This window comes from Phocoena sinus, chromosome 19 (assembly GCF_008692025.1).
Source record: "Phocoena sinus isolate mPhoSin1 chromosome 19, mPhoSin1.pri, whole genome shotgun sequence".
Lineage (NCBI taxonomy): Eukaryota > Metazoa > Chordata > Mammalia > Artiodactyla > Phocoenidae > Phocoena > Phocoena sinus.
Window position 1 is genome coordinate 47,179,230 of NC_045781.1, and position 26,248 is coordinate 47,205,477.

Below are 26,248 nucleotides of genomic sequence, written 5' to 3' on the forward strand. Positions count from 1 at the left end.
CCTACAGTGACAAACTGGGATGTAGCCTTTTGCCCCATCCCTGGGGGCTGAGTATGGGGAAAAGGATACCCCAGAGTTCTTCAGCAGACTTTCTCCTCCATTATCCTACTTCTCCCACTCTCCTCTTTACAGATTACTAGCACTCCATACATTTGTTCAAATTTACAAAGTTTCTGACCACTTTATGGGTAACCAGGGAACTATTTTCTGTTGTGTCAAATAGTTTAGTAAAGAGGTCAAAAAATTGGTTAGCAGGCCAAATCCAGCATAAAGACATGCATTGTTCGACCTGAAAAGCATTTTACATGAAGTTAAATTAGCGGCCAGATGTGATATTATGATTTCACAGAAATATACATTTCATATACATTTTGGTCATTCAGATGACCAAAATGTGTTTCTCATATATATTTGGCCTTCACCCACAGTTCCTGGCTCACAGCTCCCAAAACCCCTGGAATTTCCTAAGTGTTGAGAGTGGTAAAGGTGTCTTGTGTTGTATGAATGACTTTTAGAAGCACCTAAGGATGGAGCTGGTTGCCAGGACAACTTACCGTGTGATTAGAGGATTGGAACTTTCAGTCCCCACATCCCCACACAGCCCTCCCCTGCCCCACCTCTCGGGAGAGGGGAGAGGGGCGACAAGTTGAATCAGTTCCCAATGGCCAGTGATTTAACGAATCATGCATATGTGATGAAGTCTCCATAAAACCCCAAAAGGACAGGGTTGAGAGCTTCCCAGTTAGTGAACACGTGGAAATTCGGGGAGAGTGGCACCCTTGGAGGGGGCATGGAAGCTCCACTCACCTTCCTCGTACCTTGCCCTGTGCATCTCTTCCATCCGGCTGTTCCTGAATTACATCCTCATGATAAACCAGTGATCTAGTATGGAAAATGTTTGAGTTCTGTAAGCCACTTTAACAAATTAATTGAACCCAATTTATAGCCAGTCGGTGAGAAGCACAGGTAACAGCCTGGACTTGCAACTGGCATCTCGAATCAGGGGGTGCAGTGGGAGTCGGTCTTGTAAGATTGAGCCCTTAACCTGTAGAATCTGGTGCTATCTCTGGGTAGTGTCAGAATTGAGTTGAATTGTTGGACACACTGCTGGTGTCCAAGAATTGTTTGTTGGTTTGGGGAACTCCCAATATACCAGCACTTAAAAATTAAGAGATTTCAAATAAGCTAATTTCCAATTTCCTTTGAAAAACTGGAGAATCTGGCAACACTGGGCACATAATCCCACAAAATATCAATAGAAATAGGCTGGAACTGAGCAATGCCTTTAGACAAATCTCTCCAGCTGGCCACAGTACAAATCCCAACTCCCTACAAGTTTCCTGGTTCACTATTACCATGTTGTCTTGGTAATAATTTATGGGGTCCTTCCTGCCAAACTCAGCATCTTTAGCCCCTCATCCACCATAGTCTCTTTTTTTTTTTTTTTTTTTTTTTAAAACCTACATGTTTTTTTTTTTTTTTTTTTTTAAATTTATTTATTCATTTATTTATTTTTGGCTGTGTTGGGTCTTCGTTTCTGTGCGAGGGCTTTCTCTAGTTGTGGCAAGCGGGGGCCACTCTTCATCGCGGTGCGCGGGCCTCTCACTGTCGCGGCCTCTCTTGCTGCAGAGCACAGGCTCCATACGCGCAGAGCTCAGTATTTGTAGCTCACGGGCCCAGCTGCTCCGTGGCACGTGGGATCTTCCCAGACCAGGGCTTGAACCCATGTCCCCTGCATTGGCAGGCAGACTCTCAACCACTGCGCCACCAGGGAAGCCCCCACCATAGTCTCTTTCCACTGTCTTGGGTTATCACCTTTTTAGAAAAGGTCCTCCTCTGTTTGGTCCTGGATACGTATCTTGGGGGCTTCTGGCTGAACTCTGCATGTATCCTTCAGGGGTACTAGAAACCTGTATCTTGATCGAAGTGCTACCACTTCGCATTAAGTGTATAAATACATAAAAATTCATCAAGCTATACATTTAAGATTTGTGCACCTTACTGTATGTTACACCTCAATTTAAAAAAAAATTAGAGAGAGAATGGATGGGTAGTTTCCTACCAGACATTGTATGTCTGTCTGCAATGCCTGGAACTGCAGCAGTTATCTTGTGAACAGGGGGTAAGCTACCCAAATCAGACAATCCAATTTACTGAAAATGGCAAAGCAGAAAAAGATTTATGATGTCACAGAATACTAAACCAATCTCGAAGCCTCTCTTCATGTGGACTTACTACTGAAATAATACATGTTTTTCACAAACTATATCAGCTTTCAGCCATCCCAGTGTGTAATCATACAAAAGCTTCTTGATGGTAATATATAGCTCACAAAGTAGAGTTAATAAGACTCAAGTTCACATGTAAGTACAGTTTAATCAGATCTTTGGACAAAAATTTTACCATAAACTAGTGAGTTGAACATAAAAGAAATACAGTTAAGCATATATGTTAAGTACTAAAAAAAAAATTAAGTTGGAAAACCTTATTACAAAAGATTAAACTCATTGGCCACTGAAAAAGAAATAACAGTTCTAGTTCACAGAATTAAAAGTAACTCTTTATTGATAAACATATATACCAGAATTAGAAATGTCAGTAGAAAAATAAAATTTAAATAATTTTCTATGGTACAAAGATTAGATCATTTTGACTGTAGCATTTGGTGAAATAATCTAATACAAAAAGCTGAGCTCATTTTAGCCACAACCAGCCTGACAGAGTGCACAAAAAAGAAATGCACGTACACAGAACCTTCTGCATGTGGATAGCTAATGGCACCAGGACTTCACATTCCAGGAAATGGTCTCCTAGGGAAGGTTGGTATGCACTGCAGTTGTAATAAGAACTTAATTCAAACCAGAGCAGCTTTTGGAATCAAAAGCTAACATACAATTTAAAGACTTAGAAAACATAAGGGCTTAAAGATAATTATTTGCATGAACTTTTTCTCACCTAGCTTAGACATTTCCTAGGTAATGTTTTGCTGAAAAAAAAAATGAGTTAACAGCACAAAGAGACATCTTTATCTTGGAATATTCATTACTCATTTGTATATGGATTTAAGTTTACATGAAACGCCTTTACCCTAAAACCTCAATATTAAAGAATCCAGAAATCAGCTTTTTATGGTTGGGGCTGCCTCCTTCCCACTCATAAAAAAAAGGAAAAGTGGATGCACAGCTAAGGGAGGGGTGGTTGCACATGTCTCTAGGAAAGTCAGTAGTTGGCAAAACTTCTCAGAAGCTACATGTGATAAGATTAAAATGTTCAACACAAATGCCAATATTTTTTCATCTGGGCAACCACCCCCAACTAATTGTGTATTTGAGATGAGAAATTAAAAAGAAAAATAAACTCTAAGGAGGAATAGACATTCCTTATCATTCAAATAGTTTCTCCCTGAAAACATTTCAAGCCACAAAGCTCAAGCTATATAAAGTCTATATACACTTATTCACAGGAGAATGTTCACATACTGGGATGAATGAAACATTCAATAATTTGAAGATACCTTTTATATTTGAAGTTTTTAAAAAGAGTGGATAATAAAACAAGAAACAGATGAAAACAAACACAACTTTCAAAATGCATTAATTTTTGTGTCTTGACTCTAAAAGAAAAATAAACCAAATAAATCATGGATCAGTATGTTCAAAAATTAGCATTTAGGGGGAGGAGCCCACTGACCACTGGCCCATGTTCAATTTGTGAAATTCTATCCAAAGGAATGTTTTAGGTGAGAATGCCAAGAGGCATCCTTCAATAGAGATAATTAAAATCATTTCCTACAACAAATTTCTTAAACTGAAGGGCTACTTTTCCAAATCCAGCTCACTGAACTGAAAAATGGAGTCTTCAACTAAAGACTTAAAAATTTGCTTGAAAGAAAGATTTGAGCATTGGAGAGTAATCTTGTTGGGGAATTTGTAAAGACATTTGCCTACATTCCAACTCCTGTAATTTTCCACCTAGTCTATGTGTATATAACACTATAATTTTGATAAGTGGTCTAATGGCCGATTAGTTAAAAGAAAATGTCCAGTTACTTTTTGTGATCCTTTGTAATTTTTCCCTTTGACTATCCCTGGTAAATTGGTCCTCCTGGCTGTTTTTAATCAGAAGCCAGAGTGCATATTGCTTTAAATCAAATAGAATTGCACACGACCTCATGGGCAGTTAGCCTTACACTCACAATGAAAACTTTCCTTTAAAAATGTCAGATTTAATTACCAGAAACTATTTTGAAAACAGATAACATCGATTGCATTTCATACAGAACAGTTTAGGTGGTAAGGATAAAGTTAGATAATTTTTGCAATCCTTTTTCTTTTGAAGGTTACAGTTTTCAGGCCTTTAAATGAAAAAGTAAGTTAGGCATTAGAAGAAAAATTAAAATAGCTAAAATTGGGTTTTAAAAAACTCTGATATTTAATTCTCTTTAAGGATATAAATTCTCTTGAAGGAAAATGTAAAGGGCACAGTGGAAGGCATATCTGAAAATTAAACTTTAGGCACTTTCTGGGAGTGATACCCAATACTGTGAAAGTGAGCTGAAGACCCACCACTAGGTAACCACATTAAGACTAGGAAATCCATAACCACTAACTCTAGTTTAAGCTGCACTTATACAATTTTTCAAGAGCCATGAGTAAACCAAAGTCACTAAGAAAAACAGTAACAGAACGCTTAAAGTATCTTTTTGTGCGTGTGCCTCAATGTTCAAAGAGTGTCCTAAACAATCTGGGTGAAAATTTTCAACTCCCAACTCTTTAATAGAGTATGTTTCCAATTAAACTAAATAAAAACAATAGAATAAAAGTAATAGGAAGAGGTGGTACAGGAGCTTTAGGGGAAAAAGTCTCAATTATCTAGCTTATTTTGATAAAATGTACCAAAAAACAAATTCACATCTCTTAAAATATATTAAATAATCAGAGGTCAAGATAGTTATCCATAAAAATGTCACATCATTCAGTAGTTAGCTCCTTTTTCTTTAAACAAAGGAATCGAAGCCACTACTTGAGTTATAGATTTTTTTGTGTGCAACAGATTTCACCAAATTTGTTCTCAACACGACATTCAACCAAAACCTACTTGGCACTTACTGTCATGAAGATGTAGCAAGAGATGAGTTTGCCAAATTTTAATCAAGATTAGATCAAGTTAGATTTTAGTACAGTATATTCTGCTCAGAAATAAACTAATATGATCCATAATTTCTCTGAAATATGCAACGTTGCATTTTCTCACAGAACATTATAAATTTCAGTGTGAAGGATGCCAACCCAGAAGCACTGCTGACCTGGCTTGCGTAAAGGTACACCCGTAAAACTGCCTGAATTAAATATGTAAAAAAAAGAAAGAAAGAAAAGAAAGTTGATTTGTTTTGGTTGAGAACAATGAGTCCAAAAAGATCTTTAATTCCTGGAGCTTCAAATTGAAGAAAGGACTGAAATGTTGTTCTTCATATACCTTTTCATCCAAGTTGCTTCCCGTTTGAAGAACTAAGAAAACACATTCCATACTGTATTCTTTTTGAGGATTCTATGAAACTTAGGTTCACCATCATAGCACAAGGGTATGTGCTATAGAGTAGCTAAAATCCGTAAAAAGGAGACCACCACTACACAAAATGTCTGTCCAGTGCCCAAGGTGAGGGCTTCAAATGGAATCATTTCCTTTCCTGCTGCTCGGTACACTCCAGCAATTGCTGCACCTGTTCAAAAATTCAAGAATATTTTTTTAAAAAAGGTTAATATAACCAGGAAAATACAGCACTTAAAATTCTACCAGTAGAATGTTCTAAATTTTTTACATTAAAATTTAGACATTACAGAAATGTTTTGTTTTGTCTATTCTTTTTGCTGACTAGGTTTTAAGTATTCCTTATATGGTTTGCAAATCACTGACAAGTGTTTTTAGGTGTTGAAAAGTGACTCCTTTAAACTGAGTCTCTTAGATTTACTGAATAAAACCACCTGGAAGTCATAGCTGAAATCACAAAGACGGTGATTTCCACATAACCTGATTACAAACTCAAAAACATCTCTTATTCCGCATGCATTTAACAGGTACCTAACAAACTCTTGGCAATAAATGACAAAGAATCTTCCCTGTGGGACTGAGCAAGAAATATTTCAGGAGCAGCCACAGGGAAACCCCACTCTACTGTGTACTATACTCAGAGCTCCCCTCAAGAAATGGATGGAGAAAGGGGTGGGAAAAGGAAAAGAGGGGGACCCTAAGCCTATCAAGTTGCTATTCATTCAAAGGGCAAGAGGTGAGGGATACTTGGGGAGTCCTTTCTGTTACCCAAATCATTAATCTTTTTTATTATGTTAGTCACTGTAACTTCCTAGAAATTGAGTAAACAAAACAAAGCAAACATCTCTCTCTCTACTCAGGTACCCTGATTTGCTCACAGGGACTCAGCATTGTACAAAGAAAGTCAAGATTTCAATAGTTTGAAAATAACAGATCCAAACATCTCAGATGACAGCCCTGCCGCCCCCCGCCCCACCTCAAAATGCTCCAAACAGAATTCTCCTTGGTCACAGAAGCTAGCTGGAGACACAAGACAGAAACACAAACATGAAGTAGATTTTGAATAATGCAAGATGAAATATAGTGTTTCAATCAAGTGTCTACACCTTTTACAAATGTGATGTGACGTTATACTGACATATTTTAAGGAGAAGAAAGAACAATACTAGTCAATATCTGTGTTGGTTGCCAGGAACATTTGTGACTTTGAAATGCCCACCGCCAGAGGCAATGCACAAACACTGTGCTCCTAACATCTGAAAGGCACATGTTCCATTGGGCCTCTTTGTAATTTGTCTCCAAAAAAAGTAGGTTGAGTCAGAAGAAGCTTAAAGAAGTTGAACTGGGTCCCAAAGTGGGATTTGGATGATTAAGGGAAGACAGGAAAAAGCAAACCAGAAGGAGCAGCAAAATGGGAAGGGAACAGATTGTATGCACTAGAGTCGAAGAAGGACATGAACACGACATTTACTGCACAATTACTTTATGGTAGATATTCTGGTTAAGTATTTTATATTCACATTTTTTCATTTAGTCATCACACAGCATCCCTATTTTACTGAAGAGAAATCTGAAACAGGTCCTGGGGGCCAGTAATCCAGCAAGGAAACTGGCGCAGAGGGTCTCTAAAGATAGCAGTAGGTGATACAGTTAAAAATATTTTTTAAGGCCCGTTATGGAAACTCCTTAATGCAAACAGGAGAAAACTGGCCTCCTCCCCCGTGTTATCACAAAGGTTTCATCATCTGTGGAACACAGAGAAACTAGGCCACCCTGTCCCCAAAAAATCCCTCAAGTCAAAGAGAGGGAGAATTCTGCTTGAAGCTCAAGGTTTAAATTCACAGTGAAAAAAATTTATGTTTACATGTATACCTACAAAAAAGTCTGAAAGCATATACCAAAATGCAAACTGTGATACCACTTAGGAATGCAGTAATGGAGGATTTTTAATTTTGCTTTCTTATAATTTTTAATTTATATAGAATATACATATTATTTATATTTCATTATGAGCTTAAAAATGATTTAAACTTCTTCTCATCCCCTTGACATGAGCAAAAGCCACCCTTCCCCCCAAAAAAACACCAGACAGGTAAAAATAATTTATAATTATGAATGTTACTCCAATTCTTATTCAGAAAGTCCTGAGAGGAAAAAACAACCAGGTACTTTTCTAAACAATAATTCTTGTCATTAGAATTATTCTTCCATCCTTAAAATAACTACACCTGGATGAGTGGAAGTGCTCTGTTAACCAGCTTGCAAGGTCACAAATCAGTGAAGTGACAGCTGAAGAGAAAGGAGCAGCAGCTTCCAAAAAGACAAATATCTTCTTTTGCTAGTGACCTATTTCACAAGATCTATCTCACAAAGCTTAACATGACTTCCCTGAAGCCAGCGAGACAAAATCTGGCTCAGTAAGTCAAAGATGTTAGCCAAATAAGGGGGGACTGGGGTGAGAAAAAAAACAGGATCTGTGGTTAAAGATCACTCTTTCTTCTTCATCTCATTGAGACATGCTTCTAAACTGGTTCCTAAAATTAACTAACTAGTCAAATGAAACATTTTGACTGTATTTTAATGTCTAACATACTTGTCAAGATTCCAGCAGTAATTGGTCCCACGATGCCCATCAACAGGATGCTTACAGACATGAACCTACCATATTTGTGATGTCTGAGGGTGAAGAGAGCCAGTAATCCAGCAGGGACATGAAAGAAGAGAGAGGACACCAGTGCCCACAGGAACACACCATACCACATCTCTACAAGGGAAAGCAAAGAAAGGTCGTACATCACTGCCTTTCCCAGTGCAATCATTACAAAGGGGTAGTCACTATGCCCAGCTATTTCCTTTACAAAACCATTCAGTTGCAATGGGGGTTCATCAGTCAAATATCCAAACATTGATGGTTTGCGAGGGATAAGTAAACTATGGCCACCTCCTGTCTGTGTACATAAACTCTTACTGGAACACAGCCATGCCCATTCATTTAAGTCTTGCCTATGGCTGTTTTCAAGCTACAAGAGCAGGGCTGAAACAGTGACAGAGACCATATGACCTGCAAAGCCTAAAATATTTACAATCTGGCCCTTTACAGAAAAGGTTGGCCAACCCCTGACAAGCTACCTGTACTCCCAAACACTGAAGAAAAGGTTCACCCAGATTTGAAAATTCACTTAAATGATTTCCCTCCCATAAGGACAAATGTAAGTACCACTGACTGGGTGCTATGCAGTCAATGCCTGATGACCGTCCCTGCCTTCTTGATTATTCAGTCATCTCAAATGGAAAAGCTCTATATACAATTACATTCATTCAACAATCATTTTCAAGACAATGCAGTAAATATCAACCCCTCACCTCCTATTAGGGTATCAAAGCTCTTTAAGACATGAAATAAATACCAGAATATGTAAATGTTTCGCTTAAAGACAAATGGCAAGTGAGAGGGCAGGTTAGAAGAGGAGCTGGTTCCTTCAGAGAACCTCTATCCCTCTTAGGATGACAGTAACTCAGGAAACATTAAGATATTTGTCCAACAACTATGTATACAAACCTATGCATGCGATATCTTGGAAAATACAAAAACAGGAGGAGATACCATCCTGCCCTCATGACTTTACGATTTAGCAGACATAACATTTTCCCCCAGTGGGCCCAGGCATGGCTTCAGAATTCTCAAGAGAGCTCTTTACCCATATATGGATATAATGAAGGTGTCACACTAGATGAAATCTGTTGTCCATCCCTGCACTTGAGGCAGGTAAATACCAGGCAATTTTAAAGATCAGTCAACAGCTCAACTGGGGTTTCTGCACCACAGCACTATTGACGTCTGGACCATTTAACTCTTTGTTGTGGGAGGCTGTCGGCTGTAGGATGTGGAGCAACACCCCTGGCCTCTACCCTCTGGATGCTGGTAGCGCTCTCTCCCGTTGTGGCAACCACAATATCCTGACATTGTCACACGTCCCCTGTGGGCATAATTACCCTGGTTAAAAACCGCTGACCTGCCTGAAGCAAAGGGTTTATAAGAGTAACAGTAGTTAGGATGCAAAGATAGGTGGGGTCACATTACGGGGGGCTTTGAAGGCCAAACTAAGGACTTCAACATGTAAGCCCTACAAGGTACCATCAAAGGTTTTTTGAGCAGTAAAGGGTTGTCAGCACAGTACTTCACAGGTGGCACCTTACACTCCCAGTAGGAACACAAACTAGAAAGCCATCTCTGGAGGGTAAACTGGAAGTGTGTCTCCAAAACAGTCAACTGTGCATACCCTTTGCCACAGTGATTTTACTTCCAGGAATACACAAGGGCAAGGACAAGGTCACGAGGTTCCTGGCAGCCCTGTCTGTACTGGCAAAAACTAGACACCAACTGCATGTCTGTCGATGGAGGACTTGTGAAACCTGTTATGGTGCATCCGCATAATGAAACGTTACACAATCAACAAAAATAGGAGCAGCTCTTTACATACTGAGGGGGTAAGCGCGAACCCACAGTGCGAAGTAAAAAAGCTTAAGCTCCAGAATAATATGCAGAATAAGATCCTGTTTTTGTGAAAACAAAAAACAAAAGAAACAAATGCGTGTAAATGCTTCTGTCTACTCAGAAGAGTCTGGACGTATGTTTATTTAATAAATATTTATAACATACACAGGCACCGTTTTAAGTGCTTGACAAATATTAACTCACGTAATTCTCAAAGTAGCTCTATGAAGCACATATTAATATCTCTGACTCTTGGTTGAGGAAACAGAAGCAGAGGGAGGTGAGGAAACTTGCTGGAGCCCACACTGCAGCACGAGGCAGAGCCCAGGTTGACCCATGCTGGAAGCAATGCCCTCATCCTCTGTGCACCTCTTATATTTATTAAGATATAGAAAATTGTTATTTCTGGGGAATAGGATAGGCTGGGTTGACCCATGCTGGAAGCAATGCCCTCATCCTCTGTGCCACCTCTTACATATATTAAGATATAGAAAACTGTCATTTCTGGGGAATAGGGTTTATGACCATTCACTTTTTACTTTGATAAAACAAACAAAGCGGGGGCTTCCCTGGTGGCGCAGTGGTTAAGAATCTGCCTGCCAATGCAGGGGACACGGGTTTGAACCCTGGTCCGGGAAGATCCCACATCCCGCGGAGCAACTAAGCCCGCGAGCCACAACTACTGAGCCTGTGTGCCACAACTACTGAAGCCCTCGTGCCTAGAGCCCGTGCTCCTCAACAAGAGAAGCCACCGCAGTGAGAGAGAAGCTGAACACCACAATGAAGAGTAGCCCTGTTCGCCGTGACTAGAAAAAGCCCGCGCACAGCAACAAAGACCCAATGCGGCCAAAAATAAATAATAAAATTAAAAAAAAATTTTTTTAAAGCTTGGGAATTCTCTGGTGGTGCAGTGAATAAGACTCCTCGTTCCCGATGCAGGGGGTGCACGATCAATCCCTGGTCAGGGAACTAAGATCCCACATGCCATGGGGCACAGCCAAAAAACGGGGGGTGGGGGGGGGAGAGCGACCAGTGAGGAGCATCAGTGAGCTGGGGGAGAAGGGAGAGTGGCAAAGGGGAGGGCCAGGGGCTTTTCTTGAAGTTGCATTTGAGTTGTAAGCACACTGTAGTGTGTGGTTTTTCCCAAATCAATTTCTTTTTATTTTTACTCTTGTTGGGAGCAGGGGGAGGAGGAGTTAGGGAGCCAGGGGTGATTAGATGGGGGGCCAAATCCCCACCGGGCACCCTCCACACTCTCACTGATGACTGCACTAATTCTCTGCACATATTAAGTCAAAGTTTCGGTTAATACCATATTATACATATACCAAAATTAGGATGTCTCGCTCCTGGTTGTTGTTGGTTTTTTAAAATTAATTAATTAATTTTTTTGGCTGCGTTGGGTCTTTGTTGCTGCACACGGGCTTTCTTTAGTTGTGGTGAGTGGGGCTACTCTTTGTTGCGGTGCGCGGCCTTCTCATCGCAGTGGCTTCTCTTGCTGCGGAGCAAGGGCTCTAGGCATGTGGCTAGAGTAGTTGTGGCTCCTGGGCTCTAGAGCGCAGGCTCAGTAGTTGTGGCGCATGGGCTTAGTTGCTCTGCGGCATGTGGGATCTTCCCTGACCAGGGCTCGAACCTGTGTCCCCTGCATTGGCAGGCGGATTCTCAACCACTGTGCCACCAGGGAAGTCCCTTTTTTTTCTTTTTAATATTTATTTATTTGGCTGCTCCAGGTCTTAGTTGCAGCATGAGGGATTTTTGTTGCGGCATGCGGGATCTTTAGTTGCGGCATGCAAACTCTTAGTTGCAGTATGTGGGATCTAGTTCCCTGACCAGGGATCGAACCCAGGCCCCCTGCATTGGGAGCGCAGTCTTAACTGCTAGGCCACCAGGGAAGTCCCTCGCTCTTGTTTTGGATGGAATGCTCTCAATAAAAAAATCAGGGACACCTCATCTAGGGCTCAATGCTTATTAAAAATAACAAACGACTGAGGATGTTTTTGTACTTCCATTCTGGTGACAAATTATCAGATAGCTACAAAAGGTTTCAAACCACTGGTATAAGTTTTCTTTTCCTTTCTGCTGAACAAGATACACCTTCAGAATAATTTTACAATACTGTCAAAACTTGTCTATTTTGTTTGATGGTGTTTGGCAAATTGTTAAACCAAGTCTAAATCATGCAATGTGGAGTATAAAGTGATTAAACAGTAATGTCCCAAGCTTAAATATATATAACATAAACATATATGTATAACATGTAAAAAAATATATGTATACTAACTACTGCTCTTCCTCCACCAAAAAAAATCACACACACAAACAAAAAAGCCCTTCCCAGTCAATAGCATCTATCAGAAATTGTGGGCGGGGCTCTCAGTCCTCAGGGTTTGGGTCCCCATCGTCTTCAGGAACAAACCTGTACAGTTAGTCCCCTACACAAGAACCTTCAAGTTGCGAACTTTCAAAGATGCGAACATGCATTCCATCAACGTCAGGCGTGAGTGAAACTGCAGCTTGCCCTCCGTCTCCTGTTGCTGACGATCCTTCAGCTCTACCATCTCCCACCTCCTCTCCCTCCTGCAGTCAGTAACTCTTCTTGCCTGTTCCCTCGATGCCAGCCCCTGGATGCCAGCTGTTGTACTGGACTACTGTACTTTTCAAGGTACTGTACTGTAAGATTAGAAATGTTGTCTTTATTTTTTGTGTTTGTTTTTTATGTATTATTTGTGTGAAAATTATTATAAAACTATTACAGTACGGTACTACATAACCAATTGTGTTAGTTGGGTACCTAGGCTAACTTTGTTGGACTTATGAACAAATTAGACTTAAGAAGAACGTGCTCTCGGAACGGAACTCGTTCTTACGTAGGGGACTTACTCTACCAGATACCACTGCAAGCTCCTTTCTAGCCTCTGGCACCAGCCCTTCTTGCTTCCATGGCCCAGGAGACTTGCCCTCTCTTCTTGGCAGCAGCTCCAGAGGTTGCAGAGTCTGGTGTTCAGGTACTGCCCCTCCCTGATAAATCCCTCCTGCCTGGGCCGCTGCTGTTGAACCCTGGCCTCCCCCGCCCAAGGCCCCCTTGTGTACCACCCACTGCCAGCTCATCCCCAAGCCACAGGACAGCGTCATGCAGTTCCCTGCTAAAGCAGTAACCCCGTCTTCAATCCCACAGTCCTTCCCAGCTCCTCCCCAAATCACTTAAGAGACTCTGAACTCCATTACACCACCCAGTGTGCACAGAACTCTATAAGAACTACCCAGGGGTGGACAAACGGGATACAAACCTGCCTCCAAGACCCCAGAGCAGCTGCCGTCCTGGCTGCTGTCTGCCACCAATGACATGAGACCACTCCTGGGCCTTGCCGTCACGGGGCTTCTGCTGGAGCGCCCCAAATTTAAGAGACAAGCACTGCTTTCCGCAGCAACTCAAGGCACTGCTGGAGCTTGGCTTCTTACTGGCTGCCACAGAACCATCGGGGCAGTGAACTGGTAGGTGAGGCCTTGATCTGCCAGAGACACACTAAGTTGGTAACTTCAATAAATGTAGGTCTGGACACTCGGGTGTTCTACTCAACTGCTATGGACTGGATTCATGTGCGGCAGCCCTAATCTGACAGGACTGTGGCCTTATAAGAGGAAGAGAGATGTCTCTCTCTCTCTTGTTCTCTTTCTCTCCCCATCATGTGAGGACATATCAAGAAGGTGGCCCAAGAGGGCCCTCACCACAACCTGACCATGCCGGCACCCTCATCTTGGACTTCCAGTCTCCAGAACTGTGAGAAAATACACTTCTGTTGTTTAAGCTGCTCAGTCTGTGGTATTTTGTTCTAGCAGCCCTAGCAGATATCAACGTTCACTTGTTCCCACTTCTCTGGAGCACAGCACCTGCCCAAGGAGGCCTGCTGGGCTATCAACTCACATCTCGATTTTCCTGAAAGCTGAAAGGAATCTGTTTGCAAACAAGATCTGGCACAGCAGGCCAGCTCCTCCCTGAGTCTCTGAGAAGGAGAAGCAGTATGCACCTTCCTATAACCCTGAGCTACATCCATCAGCTAGCGCGCTGCCTACATATGTTATATCGCATCACTTAAGTCACTCAAAGTAGGAAAAAAAGGCTATATTACATTAGATGAGTAGTACAATTTATAAAACACTTTTCAGATGGATGGGTTTATTACAGGACTGTAACAGCTAAGGCAAACCTCAATTAATAAAACATTTTAAAAAAACTAAGTGATTTCCCTTTAATCTACTGCGCCTTAATTTGCCATCTATTTAATAGCTATTTATTGATTATCATATAGTACTTTTCATTCCCCTGGGTCAACACACAGTCTAAAATCTTTGTCTACATATCTTACAGTATTTCCTTGTTCACTGTTTCAAATAAAGTGCATTATCTTCAGCTTTGTTTACTCTGGCAGCTAAAGTCACATCAGTTCCCTATGCTGAAGAATAAATCAGGATATTAATCTGAAATAAAAGATTATAAGGAGAGCGACTTCCCTAGTGGCGCAGTGGTTGAGAGTCCACCTGCCGATGCAGGGGACACGGGTTCGTGCCCCGGTCCGGGAAGATCCCACATGCCGCGGAGCGGCTGGGCCCGTGAGCCGTGGCTGCTGAGCCTGCGCGTCCGGAGCCTGTGCTCCGCAACGGCAGAGGCCACAACAGTGAGAGGCCCGCGTACAACAACAACAACAACAACAAAAAAAAAGAATCTGCCTGCCAATGCAGGGGACACAGGTTCCAGCCCTGGTCTGGGAAGATCACACATGCCACGGAGCAACTAAGCCCGTGTGCCACAACTACTGAGCCCATGCACCTAGAGCGCACAAGAGAAGCCACCGCGATGAGAAGCCCACGCACCGCAATGAAAAGCAGTCCCCCCTTGCCGCAACTAGAGAAAGCCCGCACGTAGCAACGAAGACCCAACACAGCCAAAAATAAATAAATAAATAAATTTTAAAAAAGAGAAACTGTCATCGAGGTGGTTTCATAAAAAAAAAAATTATAAGGGGAAATCAGATGAAGCACTGGTGGCAGAAGAGGCCCCAAAGATGCCCACATCCTCAACCCCAGAGCCTATGAAAATGTGACCTTACATAACAAAAAGGAGTGTGCAGGTGTGATTAGATTAAGCATCTTGGGATGGTGGGGGTTAGCCTGGATTTTACAGTTGGGCCTAATGTAATCAAGGGTTCTTGTAAGAGGGTCAGAGTCAGAGAGATTTGAAGATGCTATGCTGCTGGCTTTAAAGATAGAGGAAGGAGCCATAGGCCAAAGGATGCAGGTGACTTCTAGAAGCTGGAAAAGACATGAAAACAAATTCTCCCTAGAGCCTTCAGAAGGAAGGCAGCTCTGCTGACCCATTTTGGACTTCTGACCTCCGGGACCGTAGGATGATAAATCTGTGCTGTGTTAAGCCACTAAATTTGTCATAAAGTGTTTCAGTAGCAATAGCAAACTAATACAAGCACTGAGAGTTCATTCATTCAGCAAATATAATACTTACTGAGACCATTCCATATGCCGGGCACATCAGTGAACAACAAAAACAAAAATTTTAAAAAAGACAAAGATCCCTGCCCACAGGGTGTTTGTATCTTTAAGAATATTTTTCAGACAGATATTTGAGTTAAAGAGAAAAGCCACACAGATTTCAGAATCCTCTAGGTGAGTCCTGTGTCAACAAAAGGGGTTTGTAACGGCTGGCTCCCCGGCCCTCTAGCCTCCACAGCTGAGTCACCTCGTTTCCAAGCCAGGCCTCAAGACCAACCTGGCTCCAACCAGCAGAAATGGAAGTGGGAATCGTGAGGCTTGGCACCCAGCCATCCTTTCAGCTGGCCCCACTCTGCCTTATGTTCCAGGTCAAACAACTGTATGAGCACAGCCAGTGCCTCTGATGCCAGGGTGCTAAGTAAACTGCCTCGGTCCTGGGAACTGCAGTCCTACTCAGTCCTGCAACTCGATGCTGGACTGCCTAGATGCTAACTGCCCATCAGCCTGCATCTGTCCACACTGCCCACTGTGAGACCCCTCTCTTACCCAACCCCACCTGCCTGCCAGGGGATCCATCTGTCCCCTTGTGAAATACTAATATATATATACTGGTCTCTACTCCTGATTCCTGACACAGAGCTCCTAAAACCCTTGTAGATAATGGTGCTAGGAAAATCTTTTGTTCTAATACTTAGTCTTTGACCCTGGTTCCTGATACAGAGCTCCTAAATCCCTTGGAATTTCCAGGTGTCTTTTGTTCTCATGAGGCAACTCTTGGTGGGCTCCTGGATGGTTACCAGAAAGACCAAGCCATGATTATAAGCTTGGAACTTTCAGCACCACCCTCCATTCTCTGGAGAGGGGACAGAGGCTAGAGGGAGTTATTAATTGGTCATGCCTAAGTGATGAAGCCTCCATAAAAATTCCAAAAGTACAGAGTTCAGAGAGCTTCTGGGTTGGTGAAAACATCTATGTGCTGGGAGGGTGGCCCACCCCAGCTCCAAAGGGACAGAAGCGCCTGTGCTCGGGGACCCTTCCAGACTTCACCCTATGTACCTCTTTATCTGGTGTTCATTTCCAACCTTTAATATCCTTGGTAATATACCAGTAACCTAATAAGTAAACTGTTTTCCTGAATTCTATGAGCTGCTCTAGCAAAATAACTGAACGAGGAGGACACGGGAAGCTCAGTTGGTCAGAAGCACATGTGACAACCTGGACTTCTGACTGGCATCTGAAGTTGGGGGTTGGGGCAGGCTTGTGGAACTGAGCCTTTAACCTGTGGGATTGGATGCTAACTCCAGGTAGACAGTGTCAGAACTGAGTTGAATTGTAGGACACCCAACTGGTGTCCCAGAATTGCTTGATGCACGGAAAAAACCACACATCCGGCTCCAGAAGTGCTGTGAGTGTAGCAGCAGTGTGAGAGAAAAGGAAAACAGCGAGTTTTCCTAGACACCCTTCCTCCCCAAACAATGCTAACTTACCCACCAGGACTACCAGCAGTGGGCTGCCACCTCTCTCCTGAGGCCACTGCCTAGCTGCCCACTCATCCCTTGTTTCTGTGTGCCCCTCTGGCCTGTCTCAATCCCAATGGTCTCTTGGGCCTAGCCTGGCTAGATCTTATCTGTCCTGATCTGGCCTTCCACCTATTCTCGACACAAAGCCAGAAAGTCAGTGCTAATGGGAACAAGGTTTCTTGTTGGGGTGATGAAAATATTCTAAAGTTGCTTTTTGTGATGGTTGCAAACTGCAAAAATTCATTAAATTGTATACTTAAAAAAAAAAAAAGTAAGTCAGATCATCCTTCCTCTGCTCAAAACCCTCTAACACGGCTTTCTGGGATATGACCTCACTTCCTCTCCCTGCCTTGCCCACCCCGTTCCACCCACTGCACTGGCCTCCTTCATGTTGCTTAACAAGCTCTGGTCCCAGGGCCTCTGAACCTGCTGCCCCTCGCCCACGAGGCTCTTCTCCCAACAGCTGCGTGGCTTGTTCCTCATTCCCTTCAGATTTCTTCTCCAATGGCACCATCATAGAGGGCTTCCTTGTGACCTTAAGTAAAACAGCATTCCACTTGACACACAACACCTGCCACTTACTATCCCCCTACCCTGTCTTACACTCACCACCATCTGTTCCTTTCCATACTTTAAAAAAAAAAAGTTATTGGAGTATAGTTGCTTCACAATGTTATGTTAGTCTTTTCCATACTTTTAAATTTTGTTTTCTCTCTCCCCTTTAGAATGAAAGTTCTTTTGTTTACTAACACACCTTTACTTGGTGCCTAGAAAACAACAGACACACAATAGACACGGAGTAAATACTTGTTGACTGAATGAGTAAATGACTGATCCAAGTGTGACCTATTCTTGATTCCAGCAACAGCACAACCAAAACATTAGTGGGTTTTAGTTTATCAGAAGATACACTTTGACGCTGAAGGTATAATGAAATTCATACCTTCAGAAAGTAAATGTTATTCCTGATACAGGAAAAAAAAATTCTGCCTTTCATAGCACTCAGATTTGTTAAAAATGACAACAACAACAAAAGAAATCTGAACAACTTGCAATAAGGAGGGTTAGGCAGAAACCTAAATAGCTAAATTGCAAATGCAGGTTTAAAAAACAATCAATTCAAAGCTTCCTGACAGTGATAAACCACAGACTATTTCAGAGCAATGATTCTGCCATATCGAGTTGGCATAAAATGCAAGGAACCTTTTCTGTGGGGCCAAAATAGAAACAATTCCAGAATCAGGACAGTGAACGACATTCACTGTCAGCAGGCCTTGGTGCCTCCAAAGGGATTACAGTTCACGTACTTACTGTCCATTCCAGCTAAAGAAGAGATACAGCAGGGAGGTTGTGTGTTTACCCACTGTGTTTACCCATCCCATTCTGATCAGCTTGCTGTGGTCAAGGGCTTTATCTCATGCATGTTTATACCCCCAGCCCAGAGCCTGCACTTGACCAATGTATACCTGCTAAATGAATGATCCCCGGTGATCACCACCCCCAAGTTATATATTCAAAGAAGTTCCCATAAACTCAAATACATACTGCAGTTGAATATTTCAGAACAATTGCTGAAAGCAAAACAATTCACTTAGCTACAGATTCTCTACTGTGACATGTTAAAACTATTGTTCCAAATCCACTTATCTCAATCTTTTCTTAGAGAAGGAAAAGGCAACTAAAAGCAAAACAGATTGAACAGAATATTCAGTTTCAAACTATCACCTCACATGATTTATTACAAAAGGATTAAGGTACCCTTACAGTGGACAGATCTGATAAACACCATCTTCACCAAATGATTAAACCTAGTGTTATCAATAAAGGTACAAACTGACACTAAATGTCTCCTGATGAGGTGCCCTGGGAAGTGGACAACATCACCTGTGTAGGCAGCGTTCTGAACAAAAATATTTAATCTGAATCTAATCATGAAGAAAAAATGAGATAATTTAGATTATGGAACATTCTATGAAACAATTAGCCTGGACTTAAAAAAAAAATGTCTGTCTCAAGAAACTGAAACAAGGATGGAGGAACTGTTCTAGATTCAACAAGATTAAAGAGACATGACAACTTAATGCAATGTGGGACCCTTGATTAGATCCTGGAATTTTTAAAAAAACAAAGGAGGGACTTCTCTGGTGGTCCAGTGGGTAAGACTCCATGCTCTTAATGCAGAGGGCCCAGGTTTGATCCCTGGTCAGGGAACTAGATCCCACATGCATGCCGCAACTAAGAGTTTGTATGCCGCAACTAAGAAGTCCCACATACTGCAATGAAGATCCGGCGCAACCAAAATTTAAAAATAAATAAATAAATAAAGGAAAAAAGCTAAAATTGGCATTATTTGAACAACTGGGAAAATTGGGAAAATCTAAATAAGGCCAATACATTAGATAATATTCTATCAATGTTAATTTCTTGGGTGTGATGTGTTTTTTTTTGTTGTGGCAGAAAATGTCTTCATTTTAAATGATACGTGCTGAAATATTAGGAGTCAAGCATCGTCACTTCTGTAACTTCCTTTCAAAAGGCTCGCAGAAAGTAAAAACGTTATGTGTATGCATATATATATTTAGAGAGGAAGCGAAAGAATCAAAATGTTAATAATGAATCTAAGTAAAGGGCATATAGATATTGGTTATACTATCATTTCAATTTTTCAGTAGGTTTGAAAATTTTCCAAATAAAGAATTGTGGGGAAAGTAAGGAAACAATGAAAACAGACCGATCCAGTTCAGTACTGCCTCCAGACTGCATGAACATTTCATTTTTTGGACAGTGTCTCCAGAATGCCATATATTTCTGTTGTCACTGTCAAATGTGATCTTAGTAACTTTTGATACCTTTTGCCAGATTATCGTTTTAGGCATGATTTCAAGCTAACATCTGCATCTGCCCCAACACGGTTATCTTATTAACTATTTCACAAACCTGTCCGGGAAAATACTAGGAAGGTAATACATATCAAGTCCCTGGTGTCTGCTGAATGGCGCCTGGCAGTCGCTGCCCAGCGAAAGAGAAATCACAGGTGCCTTGTTTACAACTGCAGTCAGTAACCCAACCCTCCTTCCTTTGCAGGTCTCAGGCCGGTTCTCTCATTGTTTACTGAGTCAAAGTATCTGCCAGCTTTGCGGGAGAGCCCAACCTCACCCTTCAATCACCCCTATCTCAGCCTTCTTGCCTTTAAAGGGCCAACACACAACCGTGCTCTCCCGTCAAAGGCTTTATTTTCGGCCTTCCCAAGTACTTTCTCCTCCTCTCAGTTTTCTGAGCACGACAGCTTTCTATCTCGATTTCTAATTTTTAAAAACTCTGCTCTCAGGCCCAGCAGAATCGCCAGTGTGGGTAAGAGTCAGACAGAAGCTGCATCAAAGACCTCGAACGCATGAGTGGGAGGCTCGGCAACAGGTCTCAGAAAATGATTCCTAGAAAGAGACGCTGGTGGAGGGGGTGGATTTGAACTTGGGCGGTAGCGATCGGCAGACCACCTCCCCGCGTAAAGGGGTTGGGCTACGCTAGAAGCAAAGGGTGTGTGAGTTCTGACTGACGGCCCTCAGCCCGGCCGGGACCATGCGCTGTCCGAGCTGGGAAAGCCGAGAGGCCCGCGCGGACGAAAGGGGCTGGGCGGGGATGACCGCCTCCAGTGCCCCAAACAAGGGACGGCCGCCTACAGGGCTCTGCCGAGTTCATGTCTGAACCTGGGGCGTCTGGAAACTCCTAAGAGCAAGATCAGTTCGGGCGGTGACTGAGCTCCCTTCACTGACGGGTCCCCAGCGCGGGCTCGGGGTGGCCTGGCCCGAGGGGCCCGCAAGGAAGCGACGAGGGGAGGGGTTAAGGCCCCCAGCTCTCGGCCGTGGGAGAGGGAACCTTCTTCCAAGAGGAAAACAGCCCCCAGCGGGCGGGACGGCGGGATGCCAGTCGGCTCGCTGCGTTAGGGGTGCCGCCGCGCAGCCGGGGGGCCGCGGAGTGGCACGCAGTGCGCAGGCGCGGGGCGGGGCCGGTACCTGGGAAGGAGCAGAGAGAAGTGGAGTTAGGGCACAAGGTCCCGTTGCCCACGCGCGGCACGAGCTTCAGGCTGAGGATCTGCTGCAGGAGCCCAGCCGATCCCCCGCTGTCGCCGCTCCCCTCGTGCTCCATCCCGCCGCCATTCACCGCAGAGAGGTGGGGGAGAGCGCCTGAAGTGCTGCCGTGGCTCACCCTCACTCACGGCCCACTCTGCTCTCCGCACCTCCGTCGCCTCAGCGTCACCTTCGGCCGAAGCCCTCTTCCTCCACCCCAACGGCACTGCCAAGTGATGGCTCCTCCCTCCAATCATAGGGCGCCTCAGATGGCAGGGGCGGGGCGAGAGTTGTTCCCGCCCCTGACGTTGCGTACGGCTTTCCGAGATCCAGCACCTATGGCCTACGCCCCCTACTGGGGAAGTCTCTCCTGCTACAGTGCGGCGCGCTCTGCTCTGCCCTCCTCTGCAGCGCCACCTATAGGAAAGTAAAGGAAATTAGGTATAGATAGGGAGGAAGAGATGGGTGGGTGAGTGGGTGGGTGGGTAGATAGGTAGACAGCGGTAGGTATGCAAGTAGACAGGTAGGTAGGTAGGTAGTAGGTAGGAAGATAAATACGTACATACATATGCATCTGGTAATGAGAATCAGATGGTTCAGCAGTCAGGTGAAAGAAGCTGGAAGACAATGCAGCAATACCTTCAATATTTGGAAGGAAATGATTTTGGGGGAAAACTTCACTTTAAATTTAAAAACATTGTATAGGACATAAGGAATATGGTCAATAATATTGTAATAACTGGGGACAGATGGTTACTAGACTTACAGTGGTGATCATTTTGTAACGTAAGCAAATGTCAAATAACTATGTAGTACACCTGAAACTGACATAATATTGTAGGTCAACTATATTTCAATTAAAAAATAATTAATTAAAAAGCATCGTGGGGGCTTCCCTGGTGGCGCAGTTGTTGAGAGTCCGCCTGCCGATGCAGGAGACACGGGTTCGTGCCCTGGTCCGGGAAGATCCCACATGCTGCAGAGCAACTAAGCCTGTGTGCCACAACTACTGAGCCTGCACTCTAGAGCCCGCGAGCCACAACTACTAAGCCCGCGTGTCAACTACTGAAGCCCTCACACCTATAGCCCATGCTCTGCAACAAGAGAAACCACCTTAATGAGAAGTCCATGCACCACAGGAGTAGCCCCCGCTCGCTACAACTAGAGAAAGCCCCCCACGCAGCAACGAAGACCCAATACAGCCAAAAATAAATAAATTTATTTTTTTAAAAAAAGCATCGTGCACAAAATATGTAATATTTCCTTTTAATTCAAGAACATTAGCAACATTGTTTATTAGAGTTCCCTTTTGAAAGCCTTTGTTTTGGAAGCTTTCTAATGCCAGTTCTCTAACCCTACAACTGGGATTTTGCATCAACCAAGAAACTTTTCTAAAACAAAAATAGTAAGTATTTCAAAAAGTCATGAAATATTTAACAATGCTGTCTTTTGGTACATTTCCCAGACTAGCAGATTGTATAAGAAGTGGAAAAACCAATTATTTTAAGCTTATATAACCATCAATAATGTATCACATTAGGAAACATTGTTTTTAATTTAGAATTCTATCCTGAGTCCGATTGTGAATTGAGAAATTTCTGAAAAGCCATTTAGACTTGCAGGACTCAGAGAATGTATGTTTCATGTGCCCTTTTTTAAAATATATATATATTTATTTATTTATTCGGTTGTGCTGAGTCTTAGTTGCAGCAGGTGGGCTCCTTAGTTGCAGCTTGCTGGCTCCTTAGTTGTGGCAATGTGAACTCTTAGTTGCGGTGTGCATGTGGGATCTAGTTCCCTGACCAGGGATCAAACCCGGGCCTCCTGCATTGGGAGCGTGGAGTCTTATCCACTGCACCACCAGGGAAGTCCCACATGTGCCCTTTCTAAGGAAGCTGAGTATGTACTCCAGCGAAGTAAAAGAGTGATGACTAAGAAAGAAAAAATGGGCAGTATAAGGAATGGTGGATTTAACCAGGAATGTTAGATTGACTTCTGTGCAAGTCTTAGCAGCCACCTAACCAGATTAGAACAGAAGAAAGAGTATCCTCAGGAAAAATAATGGAATTGATTTCAGCTATAGACAAAATCGTTAATCTCAAAATTTTAGGGACACGGTGGAGAAGGTACCTGTTTCTTCTCTCAATGGGAAAACACTGAAAAACAATACAAACTCCAGCAAAGACACAAACCTGCAAGAAAATTATGAAGCAAATATAAAGCAAACAAAAACTAGGTGTTTTTGTTTGTTTTTTAGACATCCACACCCTCCTTGTTTCACTTATAGTGAGATGCAGAACTATAAAACTTTTAGACGGCAATGTTGAATATCCTCATGTCTCATGATGGTGAAAGAGTTCTTAAACTAGATACAAAAAGCGAAGACCATAAAGGAAAGGATGGATAAATTTAATTACTTTAAATTAAGAACTTGTATTATTCAAGAGTTACCACAAAGAAAGTATAAACACAAGCCACAAACTGGAAGAAGATATTTACAATACATATAACTGACATAGGAATAGCATTTAGCACTCCTAAAAATCAATAAGCAAATGATGAAGAGACAAAAGACCTGAAGAGGTACTTCATCAAAGAGAAATACAAATGGCCAAAAAACCCAGGAAAACATGCTTAACCTCATTAATCAGTGAAACACAAAATGAATCACAATGAGGTATCATTTGTCAACCACCCAACAGCCAAAAATTTAAAAGTCTGAGAATCCAATTGTTACTGAGGTTGCACGGTAGCTGGAACTCTGGAGGTGTAAAAAGATATAACCATCTGGAATAATGTTGAATGAAGATGTTCATGATCCGGCAATTTCACTCCCAGGTAAATATCCTATAGCATTCATACGAGGAGATACAGACAAGATTGTTCCTAGTAGCACCGTAACAGTACATAACTGAAAACAAGCCAAGTATTCATTGAGATGGATAAATAAAATTGTATTATTTTCAATAAAATACTATCCAGTAGTGGAAAGAAATGACGAAAAGCTGCAAGCAACAACATGATGAATCCCAGGAATGTAAACTTGAGGGGAAAATCTAAGTTGCAGAAAAAAGAAGCCCACACTGTGATTCAATTTAAATCCAGTTCAAAAACTTGCAAAACTAACAATATACTAATTCAGGATATTAACAAAGGCAGTAAAATGATAATGAAATATTTTGGGTACTTGTTCTATTTTTTTTAATAGCTATGACATTATAAATATTATATATTATGTCACATATATATAACATTATATTTATTTATTCAACTAAGGAGGGCCATAGAACAAAAGTGGCTTTGGACACCCTTCATCTCACTCCAAATAAAGGCCAAAGTCCTCACAAGGCCTGCAAGGTCATACATAATCTGACCCCCTCTCTCCCCATCTCCTAGAATTCTTCCTTTGGCCTACAACACCAGACTCAGTAGCCCCTTGCTGTTCTTCCAATATTCCAGATATGTTCCCTCCTTAGGATTTTTGTATTACCTATTTCTTTCTACAGTACAATTTACCCATAGTTATCCCTAAATTAACTGCTTTACCTCCTTCAAGACTTTGCTCAAGTGTCACTTTCACAATGAGACCTACACTGATCACGCCATTAAAAATTGCAACTCACACCCCTGCACGCAGACATTCCTAATCCCCATGATCCTTCCCTTTAAAACTGGTTGGGGCTTTCCTGGTGGTGCAGTGGTTGAGAGTGCCTGCCGACACAGGGGACACGGGTTCGTGCCCCGGTCCAGGAAGATCCCACATGCCGCGGAGCGGCTGGGCCCGTGAGCCATGGCCGCTGGGCCTGCGCGTCCAGAGCCTGTGCTCTGCAACAGGAGAGGCCACAACAGTGAGAGGCCCACGTACCACAAAAAAAAAAAAAAAAAAAAAAGTAAAAAAAAACCCAACTGGCTGGGGCTCAATCCATAATGTGTGTTGAATGAATGAATGGAGATGTGGAGGATCTGAAGACTGGGATCAGGACAGCACCAGATTTGCATGGTCAACCAGGTTCTCCAGATTTAACCTCAAGAGAGAAAATACTCAGCTGGCTCTAAGGGCTTGCCACCCTGGGAAAATTCAAAGTCCGGGCTGTGGTGGGCTCTGTTCTTGGCCAACTCCTCCCATTTCAGCAGCATTCCTATACCCTCCTGAGGCTACTAAGGCTTTTGCTCTAGTTTTGTTTTGTTTTTTAAAAACTTTATTTTTTAGAGAAGCTTTGGGTTTACAACAAAATTGAGAGGCAACTACAGAGATTTCTCATATACCTTCTGCACTCACACAGTTCACAGCGTCCTCCATTAACATCTCCCGCCAGAATGGTACATTTGTTACCAAGGATGAACCTACAATGACACATCATAATCGGCCAAAGTCCATAGTTTACCTTAGAGTTCAGTTCTGGTGTTGCACATTCCATGGGTTTGGACAAATGTATATCCATCATTATATGTACATGTCATCCATGGCATATATCCATCATTAGAGCACCATAGAGCGCATTTTCACTGCCCTAAAAATCCTCTATGCTCCATCTATTTATCCCTCCCCTCCACCCACAACCTCTGGCAACTGTTGACTTACAAAAAATGCACAGGGCTTCCCTGGTGGCGCAGTGGTTGAGAGTCCGCCTGCCGATGCAGGGGACGCAGGTTCGTGCCCCGGTCCAGGAGGATCCCATGTGCCACGGAGCAGCTGGGCCCGTGAGCCATGGCCGCTGGGCCTGCATGTCCGGAGCCTGTGCTCCGCAACGGGAGAGGCCACAACAGTGAGAGGCCCGCGTACCAAAAAAAAAAAAAAAAAAAAAACTACACAATGTGAGAGCTGCAAGTTAAGTTTTATTTGGGGCAAAATGAGGACTGCAACCCAGGAGACAGCATTTCAGATAGCTCTGAGAAACTGCTCCGAGGAGGTGAGTGGAGCTAGAATACATAGGAGTTTTGCAACAAGGGGCAGGTAGTCGGGAACATCAAAAGATTACTGTTAATTGGGAAACCAGATATGTCAAGTTAAGGAATTTAGAGCTTTTCTATATATGGGAAGATGAAAGAGCCTGGGCTCACTGAAATAATTCCTTTGATATGCACCTCAGCTATCTGGGGCCAGTATCCTGTATTTTCAC

The 26,248-nt window shown here is 42.7% G+C and overlaps 1 protein-coding gene across 2 annotated transcripts; it reads right to left on the reverse strand.

Moving 5' to 3' along the window:
• Window positions 1-2,542: 2,542 nt before the first annotated feature.
• TMEM170A (transmembrane protein 170A) lies at window positions 2,543-21,371 on the reverse strand. 2 transcript variants are annotated; one of them, XM_032614307.1, is made up of 3 exons: window positions 21,075-21,371; window positions 8,210-8,311; window positions 2,543-5,719 (listed from the first exon to the last, which is right to left on the reverse strand). In XM_032614307.1, the coding sequence occupies exons 1-3, from the start codon at window positions 21,205-21,207 to the stop codon at window positions 5,589-5,591; spliced, it is 366 nt and encodes a 121-aa protein (XP_032470198.1). In that variant the 5' UTR covers window positions 21,208-21,371; the 3' UTR covers window positions 2,543-5,588. The 2 variants fall into 2 exon arrangements, with proteins under 2 accessions (XP_032470198.1, XP_032470197.1); XM_032614306.1 differs by having other exon boundaries at window positions 8,141-8,311; window positions 21,075-21,362.
• Between the last annotated feature and the right edge of the window lie 4,877 nt (window positions 21,372-26,248).

Excerpts from the sequence above, each read along its gene's own strand:
- TMEM170A (XM_032614306.1), bottom strand. The coding sequence starts at position 21,207 with ATGGAGCACGAGGGGAGCGGCGACAGCGGGGGATCGGCTGGGCTCCTG. Across the intron at positions 8,312-21,074 it reads TTCTCTCTGCTCCTTCCCAG|AGATGTGGTATGGTGTGTTC; the intron begins GTACCGGCCCCG and ends TTTCCCTTGTAG. Across the intron at positions 5,720-8,140 it reads TACTGCTGGAATCTTGACAA|GTGCAGCAATTGCTGGAGTG; the intron begins GTATGTTAGACA and ends ATTTTTGAACAG.